At 40.2% G+C, this 24712-nt stretch overlaps 2 protein-coding genes and 1 long non-coding RNA gene across 5 annotated transcripts; all 3 read right to left on the bottom strand.

Moving 5' to 3' along the window:
* Window positions 1–312: 312 nt before the first annotated feature.
* Window positions 313–972, bottom strand: LOC116715953 (protein NLRC3-like; the record flags this gene model as incomplete). Its single annotated transcript, XM_032556727.1, has 1 exon — window positions 313–972. A coding segment is annotated over exon 1 (660 nt), but the record flags the coding sequence as incomplete, so codon positions are not given.
* Window positions 973–4259: 3287 nt separating this feature from the next.
* LOC116715938 (trifunctional purine biosynthetic protein adenosine-3-like) lies at window positions 4260–6109 on the bottom strand. Of its 3 annotated transcripts, none has more exons than XM_032556709.1 (4): window positions 5847–6109; window positions 5617–5766; window positions 5331–5496; window positions 4260–4520 (listed from the first exon to the last, which is right to left on the bottom strand). In XM_032556709.1, exons 1-4 carry the CDS (start codon window positions 6055–6057, stop codon window positions 4478–4480), a joined length of 570 nt encoding a protein of 189 aa, XP_032412600.1. In that variant the 5' UTR covers window positions 6058–6109; the 3' UTR covers window positions 4260–4477. The 3 variants fall into 3 exon arrangements, with proteins under 3 accessions (XP_032412600.1, XP_032412601.1, XP_032412602.1); XM_032556710.1 differs by lacking the exon at window positions 4260–4520 and adding an exon at window positions 5069–5102 and having other exon boundaries at window positions 5847–6103; XM_032556711.1 differs by lacking the exon at window positions 4260–4520 and adding an exon at window positions 5152–5330 and having other exon boundaries at window positions 5401–5496; window positions 5847–6085.
* Window positions 6110–11132: 5023 nt separating this feature from the next.
* On the bottom strand, window positions 11133–17425 carry LOC116715998 (uncharacterized). The gene is made up of 3 exons (XR_004338334.1): window positions 17370–17425; window positions 16955–17108; window positions 11133–11361 (listed from the first exon to the last, which is right to left on the bottom strand). It is a non-coding gene; the product is annotated as an uncharacterized LOC116715998 (long non-coding RNA).
* Between the last annotated feature and the right edge of the window lie 7287 nt (window positions 17426–24712).

The following is a 24712-nucleotide window of genomic DNA, read 5'->3' as shown; positions in this document are numbered from 1 at the left end:
GAGCATGTAGACTGCAGCCAGAAACTCCTGGATGCTCAGATGAACAAAGGAGTAGACGGAGATGTCGCACGTCCCTCTCTCTCCTTTAAACATTTCAGTGAACACTCCTGAGAACAACGCAGCATCTTTGATGTTGATGCCGCACTTTTTGAGCTCTTCGTCATAGAAGATCAGGTTTCCCTCCAGCAGCTGCTCAAAAGCCAGTTTTCCTAGAGACTCAATCAGCTTCTTGTTCTCTGGACTCCAGATTGATCTTGTCTTTTTTCCTCCATCATACTTTTCCTTCTTGATTGCGAAGTTAACCTCCAGGAATGCTATGTACATCTCAGTCAGAGTCTTTGGCAGTTTTTCTCCCTCTCTGGTCTTCATCACATCCTCCAGAACTTTAGCAGTGATCCAGCAGAAAACTGGGATGTGACACATGATGTGGAGACTTTTTGATTTCTGGATGTGGGAGATGATCCTGCTGGCCTTCTCTTCATCATCTCTGAATCTCTTCCTGAAGTACTCCTCCTTCTGGGGGTCAGTGAACCCTCTGACCTCTGTTGCCATGCCAACACACTCAGCAGGGATCTGATTGGCTGCTGCAGGTCGTGTGGTTATCCAGAGGAGAGCAGAGGGAAGCAGTTTCCTCCTGATGAGGTTTGTCACCAGAACATCCACTGAGCTGGACTCTGTAACATCAGTCAGGATCGGATTTTTCTTGAAGTCCAGAGTAAATCGACTTTCATCCAGACCATCAAAGATGAACAGAACCTGGAACGTTTCAAAGCTGCTGATTTCTTTGGTTTTAGAAAATAATTTATGAATCAGTCCTAATAAGCTGAACTTTTCTTCTTTCAATATATTCAGCTCTCTGAAAGTGAATGGAAATATGAAATCAATGTTCTGGTTGGTTTTGCCTTCAGCCCAGTCCAGAGTGAACTTCTGTGTTAACAGTGTTTTCCCAATGCCAGCCACTCCCATGGTCATCACTGTTCTGATTGGTTCATCAATTCCAGGTGGGACTTTAAAGATGTCTTCTCTTCTGATTGTTTCTTGTTTCCTGGATGCTGTTTCAATGTGTCTGACCTCATGTTCCTGGTTGACCTCTCTAGTTTTCCCCTCTGTGATGTGGAGCTCTGTGTAGATCTGGTTCAGAACGGTTTGATTTCCAGGTTCAGCGACGCCTTCAAAGAGACTCTGGAACTTCTTCTTCAGAGACGCTTTATGGTCACTCTGACACCGAATATCAAAATCTGAAGAAAGAGACAAAGAGAGGAGAGGAGACACTTCAGCTGAACATAAGGAAAACAATAATTTTTTGATATTCTCAGAGACAATTTGTGCATCAGCTTTAATGGATGAGAAAAAAGTAAATCAATAAATAAAAAGCCCAAATTTTATAAAAACTCTGCATGGTAAGAAGAACGAAAGTCACGACTGTAACTACGGTTCTATGAATCCCTACTGACCGCCAGAGGCGGTGATTAAAGCACTGGATGACGATTACCGACAGAGTCCTGAGAAATCACACACAGAAAAGAAACAACCCCGAAAACATGCCCACCTCACTGGGATAGGATCCCAGGTGAAAGGTGGCCCAGTTAACCCTGTAAAACCCAGCAAAGGTATTTGGGGATGACCAAGAGGCTGCTGCACATATAGCCTCCAGAGTGACCCCAGACACCCAGCATCTCACGCTCACAGGACTCGGTCAGGTCGAGCTGAAATCGCCACTCTTGACCCGTAAACCGACGAGCGAATAGGCCAGGAAACACGGCTGCACAATGTAACAAAAGCAAACCTGAAGCAGCTACGATAATAAATAAAGACAAGCCAGATATGGAGGCACAATATAAGAAAAAGCAATCCCAAAAACGGAAATTAATTGAAACCTTCAATTCATCCATGTGCTGAAGATGTTTGACCATCAATCTGCAGGCTCTCTGTTCTTCTTCATCACAGCATCTATTTTGTTGCAGTCCTTGTCTGCTCTGGTTTGGTTCTTCTCAAGTTGACCTTCTATCTCTGAATGTTTAAAGACGCGATCTGATAGAAGGTCATCAAGGAGCTGTTAACTCTCAATATTATTGGTGAATATTGTGATGAAAATATTGACTGATTAACAAACATTTTCATCACTTTTTTTCTCCTTTCTTTATCATCACCAGCACATAAGTTCCAGTTACACCAGCTGAAATAATTGATCACTAAAAGACTTTTAAACCTTAAATTTCCAAATCTCAACTAAAGACGTGGATCTGGTCCAACAGAGACGACAGGAGGCTCTGATTGGAGGAGTTCAGTCTCACCTGGAGAACAGCTGCTCTGATTGGCTGTCGGCCGTTCAGCTCCTGTTCTGGGTCTTTCTTCACACTCACAGCTCCTGTAAAGACATTTCTTCATCAGTGAAATATTTCACTATCAACAGGCTGGAGCTGAACATGTTCATGAAGGTCCACCACAAACTAGAGACCAGAACTGGGTCAGAACAGAACCGGAGATCATTGATGATCTCTGGTGTGAAGTTCTTCATTGTATCATATCTGGTATCATGACTGATACCAGTGTTCCCAGTCTGGAAGCTCCAGTGCTTCACTGGGTTTAGAGACAATCTGAGTCGTTGCTCCTCACCTTGTTGGTTGTTTTTGTTTTCATGCAACATTTTCATCATTGATTCATTCAGACTTTCATTCAAACTCTGATTTACTGACCAACATCCTTCATGACTAACTTTAAATTAATATCTCAGAAAATTAAGTTACTGTTTATTAAAACACTGAAGATCAACCAGTTAATATCTTTTATTTTATATCTCTATAGATTCACATGAATCAGTTAGAAAATGGTTTCTTACTTTCTGTCTGATGGTCCAGGTTCATTACTGAAATTAGGAGGTTCTCGTTTGGACCGGTCACTCCTCATAGATGGACTGATGGATCCTGGAGGTTCTGCTCTGTCCTGATCTTTCATCTTCTGGCCGTTTGGAGAGAGAAACCAGAACCAGTCAGTCCAGTGATCCGGTTCCAGTAACTGTCCTGTGAAGCAGAAAGCTGGTTCCCATCATGTGTTCAGAGGATCAGAGTGAATCATTTGAATGAATGAGTGAACATTTCCTATGAACTAGTGAACTTATTTAGCTCCCAGTGGACTTGAACGCATCATGACTCTATTGTAGCTCTGTATGGAGGGAGTCAGTGTGCAGAAGGTTCTGAGGGAGCAGCAGCTCAGGTCGGGTCCACAGCTCTCCTCCAGACAGAACCGGGTCCAGCTGGGATCTCAGCAACATGTCAGCCTCTGTGTGCAGCTCAGCAGGATTTCCTCTCAGCTCAAGAGACACAAAGCAGCTTTCAGGGACCACAGCATCCAGCTGAGGTACCAGCTGGACCCACTGCAAGGAATCATGGGTAAACAGCTGCTTCAATAGGGGGATGAAGCCCCCAAACACTCAGCGAGGCCTGAAACATATTTAGTCTATTGATCTGATTGAACTTCAAAATAAAGAGACACATTAATGCAACTCTTTTAGTTAGAAACTAGTTTGTTACAACTGATCTAAAATGTTTGTGAAATTATTTATTTTATTATTATTGCTCCATTTAAAAGTTTTGTTATTTTTAGGGTTGAACCGACTGCAGTTTTCTGGCTGATCGATTCCGATTTTGCAGATACTGATTGCTAAACACAGCAACCTTTCAGGTAAGAGTCAGTCTGGATCTGGATGCATTTTTCCAGCAGAGCTTTGAGAAACAAAGAGTTTCTTCCTGCTGAAAGGAGCAACAAGAGGAAAACCTGGAAAAAGATCAAACTCAGTGAGGAGGAAGAGAGGAAATCTGTGGACGGCTTAAAGCCGGTTCTGATCCACAGACAAGAGAAACATCAGTTTCTGCTGAACCCCAGACTGATGAGGGACGGAGTGATGTGATTCACTTCCTGCTGATTTCAACAAGCAGAGAAACTAGTTTACAATGTTTTAGTTCTGCTTTTTAGGTTAAAACACCAGAGAGAGTCGCTGCAGCAAGAACTGATGGACTGTAAAAGTTACATTAAGTTCTCAGTTTATTTAGATTAAATCTGAAAAGTTCATTATTGCTCCACACAAACAGATCAGCTTTAGATGCTGCTGTCATGGTAGATCATAGCTGATCATTCACCAGGTTAACTGCGCAGTAACTGAGCTGTGTGTTTATAGTGTGTTCAATATTTCTCTTTTTGTTACTTATAGTCGCATAATGTAGCCTCACTTAGCATCACTTTATAAGCAGCAACGTCTCACAATAAAGTTTTTCATTTGATCTAATTCCTTTCTAGATCAGGCCTTCAATAAAGTAAACAGAGCGCTGCTGCGGGGACCAGGCCCTATGAGAGCCGAGCGACCCAGGCCGAGGTGACTGAGGCCCCGGGAAGCCTCGGTGGGTTCATCGGTTAGAAAGGCTCCAGAGAGCCGAGAGACACGGAGGGACCCGGAGCGGCAACACTTACCTCTAGTAACAAGTCAGCAAGTTATTTCCATCCTGCAGCTCAAAATGGAGGCTGATCTGAAGGAGACCAAAGTTGGTTTCAGTTTCTATTTCCACAGGAAGTTACGTAACTTGTGTTTTCCTCTAGAGCCAAAGTTTGATTCATCTGAATAAACATTAATAGTTCAGTTAGATTTAACAGAGTGAAAAAACTAGAGTGAAGATGGAAAAGCTTCAGTATTTCTGTTTTGCTGTTAGTGAAGCAGATCTGAAGCTGAGCAGCTTTTTTCATGGATTCAGCAGAAAACCAGCAGAACAAACTGCAGTTTAACAGGCGTTTGATGGAGGATTATGAGCGCTCACTGCCCTCTGGTGGTGAACTATCGCAACTACAGATATTCCTCTTCATATTAATTGCAGTTTATTTGATCTCATTTTCACTTTTATCAGGCCAAATCAAATCAGCTTACATTAATGTTAAATAAGAGTCACTGCAGGGTTAGTACATGGAAAATAAAACTTATTCTATAAAAATCCTCCAAAAACGATTCACTGTGGGAAATTTTGAGACTCAAGGCCTGAAAAAATATAAATAATAAAAATGTGTCTGAAATAAAATTCAATCACCTGCGATAGGAGCATCAAGCAGGATGAAAGCGGCTAATAGAGGAAAAATTAAATATAAAAAGTTAATAAATTTGAAATTATTAGTACGTAACATTACTTAGTTAATTGCAGTCTTTTGTAGAACTGAATTAATCTGTAAATAAATGTATTACACATACAATATTATGCTGCTGCTGTTAATGTCATTTAAATACTTTTATCTGTTTTTAAAGACTGTCTATAGAAATAAGAAAAGATCCGCCGTCAGATCGTCCACCATACCTGCAGAGACGATACGGGTCAGAACCGCCTGAGGTTTGATCCCACAATAAGAAACTGGAATCAACTCCACCTGCTGCCAGCGGCGCCTCGGGTCCGACTACGACCAAACCGACGTGGTGGTCCTTACAGAACTGAGCCAGGATGCTGTGGTTGCTCACCGACACCTCTGCAGAAACGCAACAGAAAGCTACAGATGCTCACCTCTGTTTTTCAATTCTGTCAAGTGACTTCAGCTAAAATACATCCTATGTTGAGCAGTTAGCAGGTCCAACAGCCCCTCAGGTACCAGAGTTGCTGATCTTGCCGCAGCTGGCGGTTCCTGCGTTTCCGGGAGCCGCCAGAACCTGCTGGACCCGGGGCGACTGGGCCAGCTTCCAGGCCAGCGCGTGTTCCCGTCCCCCGCCTCCTACCACCAGAACCCGCTCCGCCATCGCAACTGGAACCACAAGAGATTCGACTTGAAGGAGGATTTTCTCTCACCGTGTGAAGCCACCGTGTAATTATGCAAGCGCTGACCTTTAGCAGGAAGAGCCGTGACCTTTTCCAGGGGATGGAGGTCCGATGAAATCGTAGAGATCAAACCAAGGAGATGGAAGAAAAACGAAACTGGACTTTTAACACAATCGGCATTGATGTGGAGCCCCAGATTACTGCAGAAACAGAGTAAAGATAAACGGGCCAATCTCTGGGATAACAGAGAGTCCAGTGTTGGACCCTGGCTGAACATGTTCAACTCTGATTGGAGTCACTGGACTCATGTGACCTCCTGAAACCAACTGATAGAAAAGTACATCTAATAAGCTGGGAGCAGATTTAAAATGCTGCTAGAAAATAATGAAGGTTTTATTTGCATCCATCACTTTTAATCGTTTCTTTTCTAAATATTGTTGACTTTAAAGTGAATCTAGCAGCAAAAAGACGTCGACATGCACAAAATTTACCAACCTCTGTTGTTATGAACCAAGAATTACTCGCAGCCCGTTTCGCCTGCTGTGCTTTCCCCGCTCTCCGTGGGTGGACTGACCCTCCGTGGAAGCTGCGGGGACACGTGACCCAACTAAACATTAACACACACACACACACTGCGTGGAGTCACAGTGAGAAAAACATGCAAAGTTTGCACAAAAACTAAATTACTAACGAAAAAAGAGAGAGAACAGAGAAGCTAAAACCGTCGACACGTGTGGAGTCTCACCTTCACCAAATGATGGGAGGAACACTTTTTGGATTCCACTACTTCCTATGGGAGATAAAGCGCAAAGCATGACGGGAGACGTAGTTCGTTTACCGCTAAACTGTAAAATAAATAGTTAACATTTACCTTTAATACACTTTCTAAAGCAATAATGAAGCTTCAATCATCGTTAGAGGTAAATTAGGATTTTAACTATTTCACTACCATAGATGTGGTTAAAATCTATGGCCAGCAAACAACAAAGGGAAGAAGTTTATCAGATTTAAGAGTTACTACTAACAACATTACTTCCTGAAGTTTCTTAGGAGACCACTCAGATGTTGCTCTGATGAAAACCACCCGTGGGATGAAAGTGCAGAAAACCTTCGGGTCGATGGATTCGCCACTGAGCAGCTGTGCTGGTTCAAACACTTTAATAGGAGTACTAGGTTTTCGATTTCTCCCCAGACTTACTGAAACAGTGCCAAAAGAACCAACGACTGATGGCTCAAATTAGCATCCATTCTTCAATTGTAAATGTGGTCGTTGACCGTCAGGCCAGAAGGTAGGAGTGTGAATAGTCCATGTTGGGGGTGGGTATCTATGATACCAACAGGAGATCAGATCTCCTGTAGGTAATGCTCTTCAGTCTAGTTTTGAAGCATACATGAAGTGTTTTTGGAGAGATGTGACCTTTTGCAGCTGATCCATGATGTTGTGCTGCATTATCCAGTCTAAGTCTAAGGGACAATTGTGCAACTGTGAGATGCGTTGAGGCCATTACCAGGGTACTTATAAGGTAATGGCCTTATTTATTTACAGAACAAAAGCAATCCTTCAGGTCATTTGGACTATCTCCAGCCTATGTCAAAATGGACTAACTCCAGCATTTCTAGTGTTTTAAGCATCTGGAAGCACCTTAGGCTCCTCCCCCTTTCAGGTGAGGAGCTGAATAAACACCTTTATTTTCATGTTTTCCTTTGTATGAGTTGAGCTGTAAAACTTTAGGTCAGATTTGAACTTTTTCAGGTTTTTCTCAGTTTTCTGCTCATTTCCAGCCAACATTTTATTGCAGGAAATCATTTCAGGAAGGAACCAGAAGATTCAGGAGTCTGGGAGATGTGACTGTAACCGACCTGAACACTGAGGCCCCAGAGCGCCCCCTGCAGGATCTGCTGCACCATCTCCGTTTCCAGCAGCAAATCAATCATCTGTTGGTCCAGACAGAAAAGCTGAAGCTGTCAGTGAAGCAGATCAGAAGCTGAGCAGCAGAAACCCAGAAGAACTGGAAGCATCAGCAGGAGATGAACTGGACCTGTGCGAGGACGCCGCCGGTGGTCCATATGGTCGGCTGTCATTTTCTGTGTGTGTCCGGTTGACTCACGCAGATCGGCATGATCTGACTAGACTACTAGAAGAGTAGGGGGGACAAGAAGAGTAGGGGGAGGGGGGGGAGGAGGAGCGGAGGGAGGGCAAGAAGAGTGTCCGCCCCCCCATAGTCAGTTTTTCTTGTGAAATTTTAAAACCATGCTGGTCTTGAACTAAGAACCATCGGGACCAAAGCACAGTCTTTATGCAGTGTGCCATTCAAGCAACTGGCAACCTTGACGATCGAACTTATACAAATACCGCATAGTCAGTTTTTCTTGTGAAATTTTAAAACCATGCTGGTCTTGAACTAAGAACCATCGGGACCAAAGCTCAGTCTTTATCCACTGTGCCATCCAAGCAACTGGCAACCGTGACGTGTTCACCTGAACACCAGACTGCAGATGCAGTAGGGAGGCCGTCTACAAGAAGGGGCAGAGGAGACTGTAATTTTTGAGGAATCTAAAGGTCTCATCTCTTCTGCAGGCAGCTGTTGGTGTAGCAGCATCAGACCCAGAAAAATAAAGAGGCTCAAAATCCTGATAAAGAATGCTGGTTATGTTTTGGGGTCGACTGTATAACGTTTGGAGATAATGCAAAGAAGGATCAAGAAAATTATGGACAACCATGACCATCCGCTTCATGAGTGTCCTGGAAAAATGGTGTCTTCAGTCAGAGGCTTCTTCAAATTCGATTTCAGACATACCGCTAGGAAAGATCTTTAATGCCAACACCCAACTCTTTGAAGAAGTTGAATTAATGAGGTAAGTTTAATTTCCCTTTGGAATCAATAAATAATTTTTGAATTTCAATAAGGGATGGCTGAAGATGGTTTTTCAGTGTTTCCAGCCGCCTTCAGCTAATCACATTTATTGAACTGCCCCCTTTTATGATAACTCCCGGCACAAGGAGTTATATTTATGGTGTCAACTTGGTAAATTTTTAGTAAAAGCCTTCACCAGGTAAAAAGGTTAACTTAAGTTAACAATCTACTTTAAGTATTCTCTGTTCATTAAAGAGTCTGTATGCTAGATGCATGGTGTGGTCATGATTCACAGCATACATTATGCCAAGAAAGATTTTGCTGTGTCAGAAGGAAAGCAAAACAAAATTTTAATTCAGGAATTTAACCTCTCTGATGGTCAGATTGTTTTTTTTTTTAAATAGAGTCATTGAATGGAAAAAATATATACATATACAGTACCTATTGCAACATTTTCATTCTCTGATGTGTGTTGCTTCCGCATCATTTTAATACTAAGTACACATGACCAAAAAAACCAGTGATGTGTCTGGAAGGAAGAATTAAAAACAAATGCCATCCTATTTTTCAGAGACACTTTAAACAATCGATGGCCCCTCCAGAGTAATCCATATTCTCCAGATCCATATTTGCAAGTCCTGAAACATCAATTATCGTGTCGAATTAGTATTCAGAAGCCAGAAATGACGAGTAAGGCCTGCATATAGCAACACACACAGACTCCTCTCCAAATACTGAAGTTTTAATCATGTATAAATCACACACACACACACCAAATTCACATTCACCCCAAATAGCAATCCTTTTGTGAAAGGGGAAGTAAGGGCCCGAGACGGGGCGTGAAGCGCCGCTCGCTACCTAACGTACATAATGAAAAGTGCAAGCTCCGTCATTTTCTGGAGATAAAAGTGTTCTGATGAGAGCTGGAGACAATAGCAGGACATTAATCTCCTTGACGTACCAAGCTTTTGCTTTAAAACACTCGCTTCCCCCATTCAGGCCCGCTGTACGCTCCAAAAGCATATCTGGTTTTGTCACACACACACACACAGAATAACCTTTTGCAAATAAGATGGAAAACTGCTCAAGAGACAAAATACATGGACTGACTTACATCATAAACACATGTTCACCCCATCAGACTTGGATGACAATAGACATATTTACATGGACAAACTCATATGCTCCTGGAATCAGCAGAAGTTTTATAAAGCACAAGAAAAAAAAAAACTCTTTTAATGGGAGAAATCAAGCCATGTGGATTTCACTTCATTTTCAACTGGAAAACATTATCAACCAGTCTGCTCTGTTTAGTATGGAAAAATGTCAGGCAATTCTGATTGGTCTCCAGGTACTTCAAGCTTGAATTGAGGTACCTTTGAATTGGGACATTTGGAAAGACTGAGATAAACGACGGCCGTCTCTGAGCTGCCAAACGCTTCCCAACTTGGAATAATGAACTGAATTAAAGGTTTAGAAAGTAACAGGTCAGACATTTTCTGTACACTGCTTCACAAATTAATAAAAAAGACAGAAAGAAAGAAATTTGAATCCAGACATATGGTAGGACAATAGAACCCTGCTAAATCTGAGAAGTGGGTTAAAGGCATGATTGGTGAGTTTTACAGGTCTTCATGGACCAACAACACTTTCTAAGTTATCACTGAAATATGCATCATGTATGAGCAGCAAAAGTTTATCCAACAGGCCAAAAATAACTGCATCTTCCATAATTCAAGTTTCATCAGTTTGGATCTGAACCCATTTCAGTCCAGATGAACAGTTTTTTTTAAGGTTTTAAAAAATGATAACTGTATATATTGCATATATACACAACCACAATGATACATCAGATGACTGATGTATGCAAACCCGATCTACCAAAAACAGTACAGAATATCTGTGTACAGGAATATCTTAAAACATGAATGACACAGAAAATCCATTTTTCAAACGACAGTGTTACATGACCCAATGTTCTGTAAATCACCTTCAAATTGTCCTATTTACTTTTTGAACATGTACAATATGATAGACAAAAAAAAATGCTAACAAGTAATTTTCTGCCGTTTCCCTTTTCTTCTCGAACATTTGAAGCTCCATCTCTTCCTAAGGTTACAATAAGCTCAAAATGATGAGTTTGACCTTTATATTTCTGAGTTGTTTTGTTTTTTTAAATGTTATGCAGGGCAGATTTATCGTAATATTGCAGGACAGCATACAGTATGCGGTGCCTGAGAAGCATCTCATTCTTCCACCTTAGAAAATACTCCTTCATATCACCCTAAATATGAAGGTACAGTATACAGCTTTTTCTAATATTTTGCCAAGTGATTGATGGTTTGCTGAGCTGTACAGATCGCTGATTCTTGGGCATAAAGTGACGTGACGGTTTGACAAGCTTGAATAGCTCATGATCAGATGTTGGTATGAAATCTCTTCAGTTGGAAATTGCTTCTTCTCCATGTGGTTCCCCCTCCTCTCCCCCGACCCTGAGGTTGAGCACTGCTTTGCATACTCTGGACATTTTCCTGCTGATTTTGCAACACACCGATTTGTGCTGGTGCCCTTTAGTTGTGCGGACCAGATAGAGTGCAGCCTTTGTGAGCAACTAGCCCCTTCGCTAAGTTGAGTACAAACTAAATACAGACTTCCATTTTATGTCCTCATGCGGGGTGAGGTGAAAAAGTTTCAGGTCTCATCAAATGGAGAATGATCAACTTACACTGGAAGAAAAAAACACACACACACACAACACATTAATTATTCATGACTCAGCAGAAGATAAGGACCTCTTTGGCTGTTAAGTCATCCCTCTAGATGCCAGGCAACATCTGTTTGAGCAATTGGTCCCTTGCTACCTGAATGGTTAATTACCCAATGATTAAACTGGTTGACCGTATCGACACGGGGGTTTTTAGAGCCTCAAAAAGCAATACAAAGTCAGAGAAATATATATATAAATTTTTAAAACACTGATTTCTCAGAATTCTTCCTCTAGAACCTCCAATTGGTCCAGAAAACAAGTTCATTTCTTAAAACATTTTAGGTTTTCTTATTTCCTGTCAGCAAATTAAGCTGACCTGGCTGTTTTCTTTGACTGTTCAAGGTTTTAAGATTTTAGCTCTTAAAGCCTGAATCTTTCTTGTTTCTGTGAAATGTTAAAACACTCCAGATTTAAAAGTTTATTTTTTTCCCTCCTTCAGTTATTGTTGAAATCTTTTCTCATAGCACACCGTAGACATTTTGGAAATTAAATGTTTGAACTGTATTTTTTATCAAGTTAGAGTAATAAAAGTTGTTGGCTACAAAAAGGACATAATGCCTTCACCGAGAGTGGCATTACATTAAAAAAACTACAAAAAGGAAAATGAAGCTCTTTAAAAGAATAAAATTCAATATCATAAAAAAGTCCTTGTATTTATTATTTTGCCATTTTACTTTGTGAATTATTTTCTGGTATCTTCTCTGGTAAACCCAAAATAGATAACAGATCTGGCCTTTGCAGTTGAAGTACCTGTAGTAATAAATTAAGTGAACAATTGTTCACTTAAGAACAAATTTTCTTTCACTTTAGAGTAAAAGCACAGAGGTAAAATAAATAAATAAATAAATAGTAGATGCAGTTGTAAGGTCTTTTGCATGACAGTAATGTGATGTTGGTCTTTGAAATCTAATTATATTTCAGAAATACTGCAAAAATTGCCCATTTTCTAAATTGTGTCTATAGACGTTAAAAATCGTGATTGGCCAAACAAAATGCAACGGATCTTCTAAAACAAAGGAGGAGTCACTCTGAGTATCAAGGAGTGCATAAGTAAGTATTTCTTTCCCAGGATCCTTCACAGAGGACAGAAAAACTGGAATAATACTTGATGTGGCAGAAATGTTTCGGGTGAGTGCATGAGATAAAACACTGTGAGAAACCTGAGCTGTTTCTTCTGGAGAGATTGAAAACTGCTGACCAACATCCTGACATCTCACTCTGTCCTTGTGTAAACAAGTAGGATGATGTCGTCTACACTCTCCACAAACATGCCGCGTTTTACAGTCTTTCAATAAATGGCCTTTCCTTAAACATCCAAAACAAAGATGGTTCTGATATATAAATGATCTTTTGTCTTCCATTGATTTAACTGCAAATTTGGGACATTTAGCAACACTGTGTGATATGTCTGTACAAACCAAGCAAGGCAGTTTAGATTTCAGAACATGACCAGTTTCTTGTTTCTTGAACTCCGTACTGGTATTAAAAGTCTTAGCTTTCCTGGAAAGATCATTTGAAGAAGTTTTAGACTTTAACAAAAATGGAGAAGCAATAGGATTACATGCTATACGTGCTTCCTTTTGTATAAATCTAGAAAAACATTCAAAAGATGGATATTCTCCACACGCTTCAAGCACTTCAACAACAACTCTACTCCATTTACGTACAACCCAGTCTGGTCATTTCTTCAACATCTTATGATTTTCTTCACAATCATTTAAGATGGACAGTCCTTTTACTTGAGGCATAGCCTCTTCACAACTTTTCAAAAAGTCAGCAAAATCTCTGAGAGATAATGGATCATTTGGTGCAATCTTTGGCCAGGACATAAGTTTATCCCTAAATGGGTTTCCATATCTGTCCTGTACAACTGACCAAGCACCCTCATATGCATCCTCAGAGCTTCTGTAAAAGAAACCTTCCACAGCCTTTCGGGCTTCTCCAGAGAGAGAACCTTTCAAATACAACATTTTTCCCCAACAGAGATGGATTTTGAATCAATTAAAGTTGCAAATGATATCTTAAAGTCCACAAATTTCAAAGGGTCACCTAAGAATATGGCAGGTTCAGGAACAGGAAGGCGACTTAAACTCAATGAGCTCGTTAAGGCTTCAGCCAAGTTTACTGCAGGAATCTCAGAGCTTGAGGTGGTAGAATTGATGCAGCCCTTGCAGCTGACTTTCTTGGGTGTTTTAAAATTTGCACTGATTTAACCTCAGGCTTAAAATCAAGATTTTCCCCTTCTACCCCATCTTCTAGTCTGCTATAAACATCAAGCTGAGCTGCAGCCATTTTAACTTCCATATCTGTTTGCATTACCTTTAACTTGCTCTTCTCCTCATCAAGCTGCTGTAGCACTTCAGCTTCCTTCTGCTTCATTTCTGCCATAATCTGGGACTCATGACACTTCCAGTCACATTCAAGCTTACTGACTCTCGCATGTTGAGCTTCAATCTCCAACATGGATTTAACTTGTACCTTTTTAGCCGCAAGATCAGCTTCTGCCATTACACGCCCTTGAGAAACTTTGGAGCTGGTAATTGATGAACCACATGTACATGAAGAACATTCAGTAGAGATTTCTCCAAAAACAGACTGATATTCGTCTCTATTTAAGACTTCTCGCACTCTTTCCTTTTCAACTTCTTGATTAAATTTTTCTTCAACAATACCCCCTTCTAAACGCTTACACACAAGATCATAAATCTCATTTGTTAGTATAGTACAGGCATCTAGTTTCTGCACAATATCTGGAGTATTTAAAGAATTACGTTGAAAAAACTCATAATTCTGTTTCACTTTATCAAGACTGTTTTGGATCTGCTGATTTATTTCATCCAGATTTTCCTGAGAGCAAAAACCCTTTAATTTCGTCCTGGCTTCTCTGGCGATTTGTTTCCAGGATGCATAAGATTTAATCCATAAACAATCTGCGTCATACCTAATTTAGAAAATTCTTAATTTACTTTAGTCTACCATCTGTTACAACATATATACACATACATACTTTTAAGTACAATTCAACAACCTGGATGTCCATGTGACAATATTTTATTAACATTTATTCAAAAAAAAACCTACTGTATTGTTTTTACCTCTAAAATAAATATTTCTCAAATATCTATTGTTACAGCTAATCATGGATCCATTTAAGTGAATTTAAAGCAAGGACACTCTGCGCTCGGAGATTCGGATCAACTGACAAAACAGTTGGATTTTTATTTTGCAGATTTTGGTTCAGCTGCTAAATAAAAGCTGGAGAGTTTATATTTTGGAAACCAGTGTAGAGTCTGAAAACTTGTTATATATTTAAAACTCAATAATACATCCAGGCTGAAGCCTTTGTGCTATGAGTGACCTACACATTCAACAGACTCAGGCTGCCATATACAGATAAACACCACAGCTGGGAGGTCCAACATATACAAACAGTGGTGCCAAAGCACGTTGACATGTGGCAAGAGGAAGATGGAATCGAACCTACGCCCTTCCTATTACAAGACAACAACGCTACTCTCAGAATCTTGACTTTTGGATCCCACAGAGGAATGTTACTGACAACCTCAAAATATACTTCAGTTTTCCTGATTCAGCTCAATTCTTCCTCTAAAACCAGGTTCTGAGTCTCTGACGTCAGCAATTATAAATCACTGCAATTAATAAACATGATTTGATTTTAAAATAATTGGACATCATTTATTCTCCTTGTTAATTTATCATTTCTCTTTCATACGTTTTATTCATTGTTAGCTTTCAGTGCCTGCGATGGACTGGTGACCTGTCCAGGGTGAACCCCGCCTCTCGTCTGGTGACAGCTGGAGCTGGGCCCCACCGGCCCCCCTCACCACCCTGCAGGGATCAACGTGTTCAGATCATGGATGGAAAGATTTGATGGTAGATTGTCTCCCTTAAGACCTCACTGAAAACAGCTTCATAGTTGATGCCTCAACATCAACTGATTCTATCATATTGCTGACTATTTTCTCTACTTCTAACATAAACAGGTAAAGAAGTAACCTAGAAATGTTTTCCCAGCCCAGGCATCCGGTCCCAATCATCATCAGTTCTGATGATGTCACATGCACAGCGAGTCCGCTACGTCTTAAAATTGTAAGTCAGACTTTTTTCTTTGCCATTTTTCTGTACTCTTTAAAATACAAATGTTCTTTTTTGTAGGTTTCTGTAAAGTGCAGTGAATGGGAATGTTCTGCCGTTGATCCTCACTGTTCTTAGGAAGGAGAAATGTCAGTATGTTTGCAATAATACTGGAATACTGTGATATTAAATTAAAACAATACTCTGTCCTTGGTTAAATATTTTTCACATTTCCTCTAAAGTGTACCTATTGTTTCATTGTACTAATTTTCATAAGCATGTTGTCTGCAAATTTTGAATGTATTGACAATTTGTACAATTCTGTAATAGTATATTGGCAATGTACTCTTGAAAAATGTAAATATATTTAAAATAAAATGTGATTTGTTATGCATGCCTGCATCCAACTCTATGACCAACATTCACCATCCGACCCGATGGAACTGGAGAGGTTCTGAAGGAGGAATGGCAGAGGATCCCCAAATCCAGCTGTGAAAAACTAGTTGCATCATTTCCAAGAAGACTCATGGCTGTACAAGCTAAAAAGGGGTTTCTACTGAGCAAAAGGTCTGAATACTTATGACCATGTGATGTTTCAGTTTTTCTTTTTTTAATAAATTTACAAAGCTTTCTACAATTCTGTATGTTTTCTGTCAAGAGGGGATGCTGAGTATACATTAATGAGAAATAATATGAACTTTTCTGAGATTAGCAAATGGCTGCAATGAAACAGAGTGAGAAATTTAAAGGGGTATGAATACGTTTCATTCATTAATTCACCAGGGACTTTGATTTTCCTCATTAAAACAAAATCAGAGTAAAGGAAAAACATGGATGTTTGAAATGTCCGTGATTGTATTCAGTGACTCAAATATAAAATACATAAAACAACTTTCCTAGCAAGTTGGCAAACAGCTGTGGAAATTATTGCTGTGATTCAACCAACAATTTTATGATTTTCTAATGAGCAAACATTTAAAACCAGAAAGACTCAGAAATGGAGCGATGGTCAGAAAGAGGTCAAGTTTTCCATATTAAAGAAAGTCCATAAAGTAACGCATTTGATCCAAAATGTCTGATTCAATCTGGATTTTCTACTGATAAAAGCCCAGAGAAATCCTCTCTGATCAATAAATTATTGACTTCATATTGAAATATTTTCCATCCACCAATCAGGAACCCAGATATCTCAGCCGGGCCACAAACACTCAGAACCTACTGGTACCAGTTTGACTCCACTATGAAACTGGGAGCAAACTCAGCTTGTTGTCTGGGTTACAGATGAAAACTCAGAGAAAATCAGAGTTCCTGATTGAAACCAGGTGCTGCAGCTCAGCATCATAACCAGAACCAGAACCAGAACCAGGCCCAGTTCTGGTTCTGGTTCTGTCCAGCAGCTCAAAGAGAGAAAACCCAGTCAGGACTGGAAACCAGAAGAATGTGGAGTTAAAACTCACCTGATCAGATCTTTGCTTCTCCTTCTGTTCACACAAACCGAGTCGGAACGAACTGGACCCGATTCTCCAGAACTTGGACCGGACCCACCTGAGGCTCCGCCCCCTCTCACAGCAGAGGTGTGTTGCTAATGAGAAGAATCCTGTCTGATCATCACTACCAGGAAATAAATGGAAAATAACAACCAGTTCACATTTCAGTTTAAAGATTATTTATGTTTAAACATTTCAAGATTTTTTTTCCATGACTATTTCATTAAATTAATAAAGATTTTCAAGTTGATCAGATTCAGTTTTATCTATAAAGACTTTTATAAAATAGCCAAAGCTGCACCAAGTTTCTGCTCAGCAACACAATAAACCACTAATAATAGTTTCTGCTTGTTCTAATCCTCAGCGCTCACGTAGCAGAGCTCACTTCATTTAAGCCTCCTGCCTCTGACTCCCCAGAGGATCCATCACTCTGCGTCTCTGAGGTCTGAGTCCGGGTCCAGAAAATTATCTTTACACCCGTCTGGCCCCCCGGCACTGCAGAACAGGACATTACCTGTCCAGATCGCTACAAAAACATTGACAAAAAAACAGAAATATAAAATACAGCGGACCTAATTCAAACCTAATTCAACATTTATAAAGAATCCTATGTTCTTTTTTCTTGCACCCCTTCAAATAAAGTCTTACCAAATTTACTTCCTTGCAACAACATTGTTTTAAATAATATCACACCCTGGTTCACTTACACCTGCTTAGTTGTTTATGCTGTGGATTAATTTCACATTGAAACATTGTAAATAAAACATCAGCAAAACAAGAAGTGAACACTCACCTGATCCAGACGCTGCTCTGCTGCTGCATGGAGTCTGAACCGGTTCTGATCCAAACCTGACTAGAGCTGACACACCTGAGGCTCCGCCTCCTTCCAGGTGACAATAAACACCTTTATTTTCATGTTTTCCTTTGTATGAGTTGAGCTGTAAAACTTTAGGTCAGATTTGAACTTTTTCAGGTTTTTCTCAGTTTTCTGCTCATTTCCAACCAACATTTTATTGCAGGAAATCATTTCAGGAAGGAACCAGAAGATTCAGGAGTCTGGGAGATGAGACTGTAACCGACCTGAACACTGAGGCCCCAGAGCGCCCCCTGCAGGATCTGCTGCACCATTAACCAGACAGAAATGGCAGTTTTATACAAGTTATTATTCTAATTCAATAGCTGATTTAATTCATCGAGTTTTGATTGAAAAGATTGATTCTCATCTGTTTTATTAAAAAAACATCTTCAGTCTGAATACTGCAAAAATAAACTGCTGGCTAAATTAGTAGCTTAAAGCTGAAATCAACTTGAGATGTTTCTGCTTTTACTCATTTAAGCTGTGAAACTAAATGTGAAAACTTATAATACAGCAAAAATGGCCTGGAGGATTAAAATGAAGGTTTAGTTATTATATGTGTACACAGTCAGCTGCATAAAAAATACACAAAGATTTTTTTAAAACTTTATTTCAATGATGAGGTAAAACTTCAAGATTTAGCTTTTACAATGAACATAAAATATATAAAATCTTTTTTTTTCCAGGTTCCACATGTTCCTGAAAACTGCTCTAAGATCAGAGTTTCTGTAGGACATCCAGTTCTAAACTGGTTAAACTGGTTTCTCTGATGGAAGCTGAAGTTTCTCTGCAGTTTCCAGTAAAGCATCTTTTTATCTGTGGAGCTTTGAGGAACATTTTCATGTCAGCAGAAGGAAGAAGCAGCAGAGAAAAGAGGTTTGAAGTGTCTTTCATGGCTTCAAAGCTGAACTGAAAATGATTCCCATGTTTCCATTCTCAGACCATTTCTGGTTCCAGGATGAAAATGAATCAGAGAGAAAAAAGATAAACTTTCCAGTTGAATCCAGTTCAGATCAAAACTCCATGAAGCCTCTAAATGGAGCCCAGTTTGAATTGGATCTTTATTGATCCAAAGAGACAAACAATATCAGACACTAAATGACAGACTCTTGTCTGTCATTTAGTGTCTGATATTGTTTTCCTCTCGTTTATTTTCTCTTGAAAATAAACGAGAGGAAAACCTTGGAGGTCAGAGGTCATCATCATGATCCAGTCAGAGTCTCTAAAGACTCAAACTGCTGCAGCTTCAACCTCTGAGGATCAGCAGGACACTGAGACCATTTTCTACTTCACAGAGATCAGAACCTGCAGAGAGAAGAAGGAAGGAGAGAGCAGATCAGTGAGTGTTTCCAGCCTCTCTCCAGCAGCAGTCAGTGACGCAGCACATCCACTAGATGGTTTCCAGGCTGCAGTCAGACTGATCTCAGAGCTGTGACCAAGATGAACCTGATCAGTTGTTTCCTGTTGAACTGAGAGAACAAACAGATCTGAGATCAGATCTGCTGCTGCCACAGTTTGATGGATGAGGACCACTGTCTCTAGACATGTTGGACGGCTGGACGCTGGAGTCCAGCTGGACTTCCTGGAGACATGGACACAGCAACAACACTCATCTTCACACCAACACAAACGCAGGAACACAGCAAGCTGCTGCTCCTCTGATTGGCTGATTGCTGTCTCTGTGTCCAATCAGGAAGCCTGAACCATTCTCCTCCCACTGAGAAGCTGCAGCTTTAAGAGAGTTTGTAGAAATCTGCTGTCAGAGTTTGTTGGTTCTGATCAGGAGGAAACCAGAACCACAGCTCCATGAAGCCAGCAACTTTGTTCTGAAGGAGAACCGGGCCACACACACAAACACACACACGCAGACATGCATACACATACCTGTGTGTGTGTGTGTGTGTGTGTACACATATACACATACATACTTTTAAGTACAATTCAACAACCTGGATGTCCATGTGACAATATTTTATTAACATTTATTTAAAAAAAACCCTACTGTATTGTTTTTACCTCTAAAATATATATTTCTCAAATATCAATTGTTACAGCTAATCGTAGATCCGTTTAAGTAAGTTTAAAGCAAGGACACTCTGCGGTCGGAGCCGCGTTCGGAAGTGCGGTCGTGTTGTGTTGTTGCTATATTGAAATAGTGGAAAATCAGCACCATTAGACGTAGTTCAGATTTTGTTCTCTCTTTACTCTCGTCCTTCTCTACCACATACAGCGTATTTTGTCACATCATTCTCAGAGCTCCCCCTTCTGTCCTTTTTATGCAATAGCAGAACATAACATTTTCCCTTTTCCTGAAACAATTACTTAAATGTAACATTTGCACTGGATAACTCACAGCGGAAAGCTAAGTTTGTAAAATTACCATTTCCATAACCAACAGCAATCTGAAAATTTTACGAACCATATTAGCTAAGGCAGCAACAGTACATTAAATGAATGTCAGCATTAGAACAAAATTACCAGTTTCACTGTTAACCATAAGCATTATAGTATGAACATTTAAACCTCTTTAGTTTTACTGTATTTTACTTTAGTAGAACAGTAGTATATCTTTACTTGTCTTATAGAACACTAATACCAGTCTGAACAGCAGTGTTGTATAGTAACGAAGTAAAAATACTTCACTACTTTACTTAAGTAGAGTTTGGAGTACTTCATACTTTCCTCGAGTACGAAAATTTTTGATGACTTTCACTTTTACTTCACTACATTTCCGAACTTAATTGCGTACTTTTACTCCGATACATTTTCAATGTGTGGTTTAGTTACTCGTTACAAAAAAGCGAGAGAGAGAAACAAATTGTTTTGACCCCACCTACTGATTAGCAAGTAGGCTACCGAACAAAGTCCGTAGCCTGGGCTTGTTCATCACCTCCAATAGGATACACCTGTTTCGCTTCTCCCATTGTTGGGGAAATCAGACATCAGAACACCTTACAGCGGGTGGGTGGGGGGGACGACGAACAGAGAAGGGTGCTGCCCGCACTGACGCGGCTCAGGGATTACGTGACACGCAGCGCCGTGCCCTATAATGCACTGTAAGCTATGTAATGTGTTTGAGGCAGTTGACCAAAATCCCGGACAATATTTAAATTCCCCCCGGACATCTTTTTAGGTCTGAAAAGTAGGACATGTCCGGGAAAAAGAGGACGTCTGGTCACCCTAGTTCAATGGGGGACAGAAGCCATAGCGATAGCAATTTAGACTAAATTTAACGAATATAGGAAAGGCATGCAAGTTCAAAACCACAAACAATTAACATGTGCTACTCTTTAAAACTGGAACAATTTATTAGCAGGTTTCATTTTGCCTGCACTTGGTTGGGTACATTATTTTACGTTTATTTGACAAGTTTACCAAAATATAAGAAATGTCATTCAAACTTGCCTTGTTTTACTTTTTACTTGTACTTTTCATTACATTACTTGAGTACATCCATTTTTACAGTAATTTCCATACTTAAGTACAAGAAGTTTCAGATACTTTAAGACTTTTACTCAAGTAACATTTCAGTCAGTGACTTCGACTTTTACCAAAGTCGTATTTTGGAGAGGTACTTGTACTTTTACTTGACTCTGAGATTTCAGTACTTTATACAACACTGCTGAACAGTAGGATTTACATAAAGTTTCACTTTATCTTACAAAACCTGTCAACCATCTTGGTGCATTTCTAGGTCTCTGACTTCTTCTAAGTGTAGCAGCAGATTCATTATTGTTTCCTGGCAGTGCAAAGGTATCAAATACAGTATCACTATTTTGTTCTGAACCAGCTAAGGTTTGTTTTGGGAAGTGTGCAAGTTTTGAAGCATTCCACTTGCGTCCGTCGTTTAATAAGAAAGTGTTTTGTCCAACTTTCTTCATGACAGTCCGTGGTTCTGTAAATCTTGAAGATCCTTTGGAAACGTGATCAGGTCTGCGAACACGAAGTGTGTCACCCACTTTGACTGTTGGTACTTTAGCTCTCATTTTCTTGTCTGTGTATTCCTTCATTTTATTTTGCTTTTGTTTCACTCTCTTTTGTATTTGGGCATGTGTTTTGCTTTTTAGTTCTACTGGGAGTATGTTTAACTTGGTGCACATCTTTCTGTTTCTCTGTAGCTCAAATGGGGTTACTCCGGTGGTTGATTGAGGAGTAGCTCGGTAGTTGTGCAGGAATTCTGTTAGTTTTTTTCCATGAACTGTGACTTCTTTCAGATGTCTGTATACAGTCCTTAAGTACTCTGTTGAATCTTTCCACAGCACCATTTGCTTTAGGATAGTATACACTGGACCTTAAGTGCTGTATCTCTCTCTCCCTCAGAAAATTACTAAATGCATGAGAAGTAAACTGACAACCATTATCTGAGACAAGGTATATCAGATTACCCTCCCTACTGAACACAGTGGCTAAGAGCGAATGACAACATCTGTAGTGACAGTAGAAGTGAATGCAACCTCAGTCCAGCTGGACTTCCTGGAGACATGGACACAGCAACAACACTTATCTTCACACCAACACAAACGCAGGAACACAGCAAGCTGCTGCTCCTCTGATTGGCTGATTGCTGTCTCTGTGTCCAATCAGGAAGCCTGAACCATTCTCCTCCAACTGAGAAGCTGTAGCTTTACTGGGAACACTGGATCTTTGCTTTGATGCTAACTGGGTTTAGTTCAATATGCTGACAGCAGCTGGACTCACTACAAACATTTACTTACATTAAAGTCTTTACAAGATCCTCCAGCTGCTGAACATCTGAATCCTTCAGATTGTTTCTTCCCACGTTCAGTATTGTCAGACGGGTCGGGTTGGACTTCAGAGTTGAGGCCAAATAATCACAGCTGATCTTTGACAAACTGCAGCTGAACAATCTGAATAAAGAATAAAAGATGTGAGCTGAAGCCAACAGGATGCAGGTTAACCAGTCCAACAGAACCAGTTAAAGATTCTCATCAATATTAATGCCAACAAGCTGCTGCTTCAATAAAGACCTGCTGACTTCAGAACCAGAACCAGAACCAGAACCTGGTACTGGGTCATGTTGTGTTGGAGGATTTTAGTCAGTAAAATCATTCCAGGTTCTGATCAAAGTGTTGAAGCATCAATCATTGATTATTGATTAGTTCCTGTCAGATTTCAGGAATTCACTTTTCTAGACTGGGTTGAATGACCTTTGACCTGCTTCACATGAGGGGGATTTCTACACACTGGGGGTCCGAATGCTGTCCTGTTCTGACCTCAGATCAGCAGGTCCAACTCAGTTACACAGAGGGACTAAATTAAACTCTGGATCCAAGTCCAGGAACAAACTCAGAAAATATTTATTAGAACAGAAGAAATTAATTTGATTTATGATCAATTATATATAATTATTCACAGAAATATCAATAATTATATAATTACATACATCAATGTCTCCAGTCTGCAGCCATCAGTCTGTAGAAAACCACAGAGCTCCTTCACTACAGAACCTTCCAGGTTGGTTCTGCTCAGGCCCAGTTCTGTCAGATGGGTCGGGTTGGACTTCAGAGCTGAGAACAGAGAAGTCCAGCTGGTCTCTGACAAACTGCAGCCCCTCAATCTGAATAAAGAATAAAAGATGTGAGCTGAAGCCAACAGGATGCAGGTTAACCAGTCCAACAGAACCAGTTAAAGATTCTCATCAATATTAATGCCAACAAGCTGCTGCTTCAATAAAGACCTGCTGACTTCAGAACCAGAACCAGAACCTGGTACTGGGTCATGTTGTGCTGGAGGATTTTAGTCAGTAAAATCATTCCAGGTTCTGATCAAAGTGTTGAAGCATCAATCATTGATTATTGATTAGTTCCTGTCAGATTCCAGGAATTCACTTTTCTAGACTGGGTTGAATGACCTTTGACCTGCTTCACATGAGGGGGATTTCTACACACTGGGGGTCCGAATGCTGTCCTGTTCTGACCTCAGATCAGCAGGTCCAACTCAGTTACACAGAGGGACTAAATTAAACTCTGGATCCAAGTCCAGGAACAAACTCAGAAAATATTTATTAGAACAGAAGAAATTAATTTGATTTATGATCAATTATATATAATTATTCACAGAAATATCAATAATTATATAATTACATACTCCAATGTCTCCAGTCTGCAGCCTTCAGTCTGTAGAAAACCACAGAGCTCCTTCACTACAGAATCTTCCAGGTTGGTGCTGATCAGGTAAAGTCCTATCAGATGGGTCGGGTTGGACTTCAGAGCTGAGAACAGAGAAGTCCTGCTGGTCTCTGAAAAACTGCAGTTCAATCTGAATAAAGATAAGATAAGATGAGATAAGATTTATTGTCATTGTCATCAACAGATTACGAGATTGAGATTTGCTCGACTCGAGTTAAGATGCAGGTTATGTGTATATACATAATATACAAAGATAAAGAAATGAATAGTACAAAATGAGAAATAAATAGACATCAGAAGATGGTTGCAGCGCCTGGAGGTGTCGCAACAGAATTTACATTTTTAACAAAGTGGTGTCAAGAGCAGAAGTTCCTATGCCTTTGAATTTAGTGCCATGATTGCCATCGGGTAAAAACTGTTTTTTAGGCGATTTGTCCTGGTTTTTATTGCTCTGTATCTCTTGCCTGATGGCAGCAGCTGGAAGAGACCATGGCCAGGGTGTGAAGAGTCATTTAAAATGTCCAAAACTTTCTTGTGGAGCCTGGAAGTGTAAATCTGTTCCATAGTGGGGAGGGGGCAGCCTATGGTTCTCTCTGCTGCCCTAACAACCCTCTGGAGCGCCTTCTTGTCCGCAGATGTGCTGCTGTCGTACCAGACACACAGACTGTACGTGAGCACACTCTCTATGGAGCAGTGATAGAAGGCCTGCAGCTGGTCTGAGGG

Source organism: Xiphophorus hellerii, chromosome 24 (assembly GCF_003331165.1).
Source record: "Xiphophorus hellerii strain 12219 chromosome 24, Xiphophorus_hellerii-4.1, whole genome shotgun sequence".
Taxonomy (NCBI): domain Eukaryota; kingdom Metazoa; phylum Chordata; class Actinopteri; order Cyprinodontiformes; family Poeciliidae; genus Xiphophorus; species Xiphophorus hellerii.
Note: the sequence above shows the minus strand (reverse complement) of the source record. Positions and strands in the feature narration are given on the sequence as shown.

Bases quoted from the DNA above. Each gene is read 5' to 3' on its own strand.
- LOC116715938 (XM_032556709.1), bottom strand. From the start codon at position 6,057: ATGTTCAGCCAGGGTCCAACACTGGACTCTCTGTTATCCCAGAGATTG. The intron at 5,497-5,616 runs GTACCTGAGGGG...GCGTTTCTGCAG, and splicing joins CGGCAAGATCAGCAACTCTG to AGGTGTCGGTGAGCAACCAC. The intron at 4,521-5,330 runs GTATGGTGGACG...GGTCTCCTTCAG, and splicing joins GACCCGTATCGTCTCTGCAG to ATCAGCCTCCATTTTGAGCT.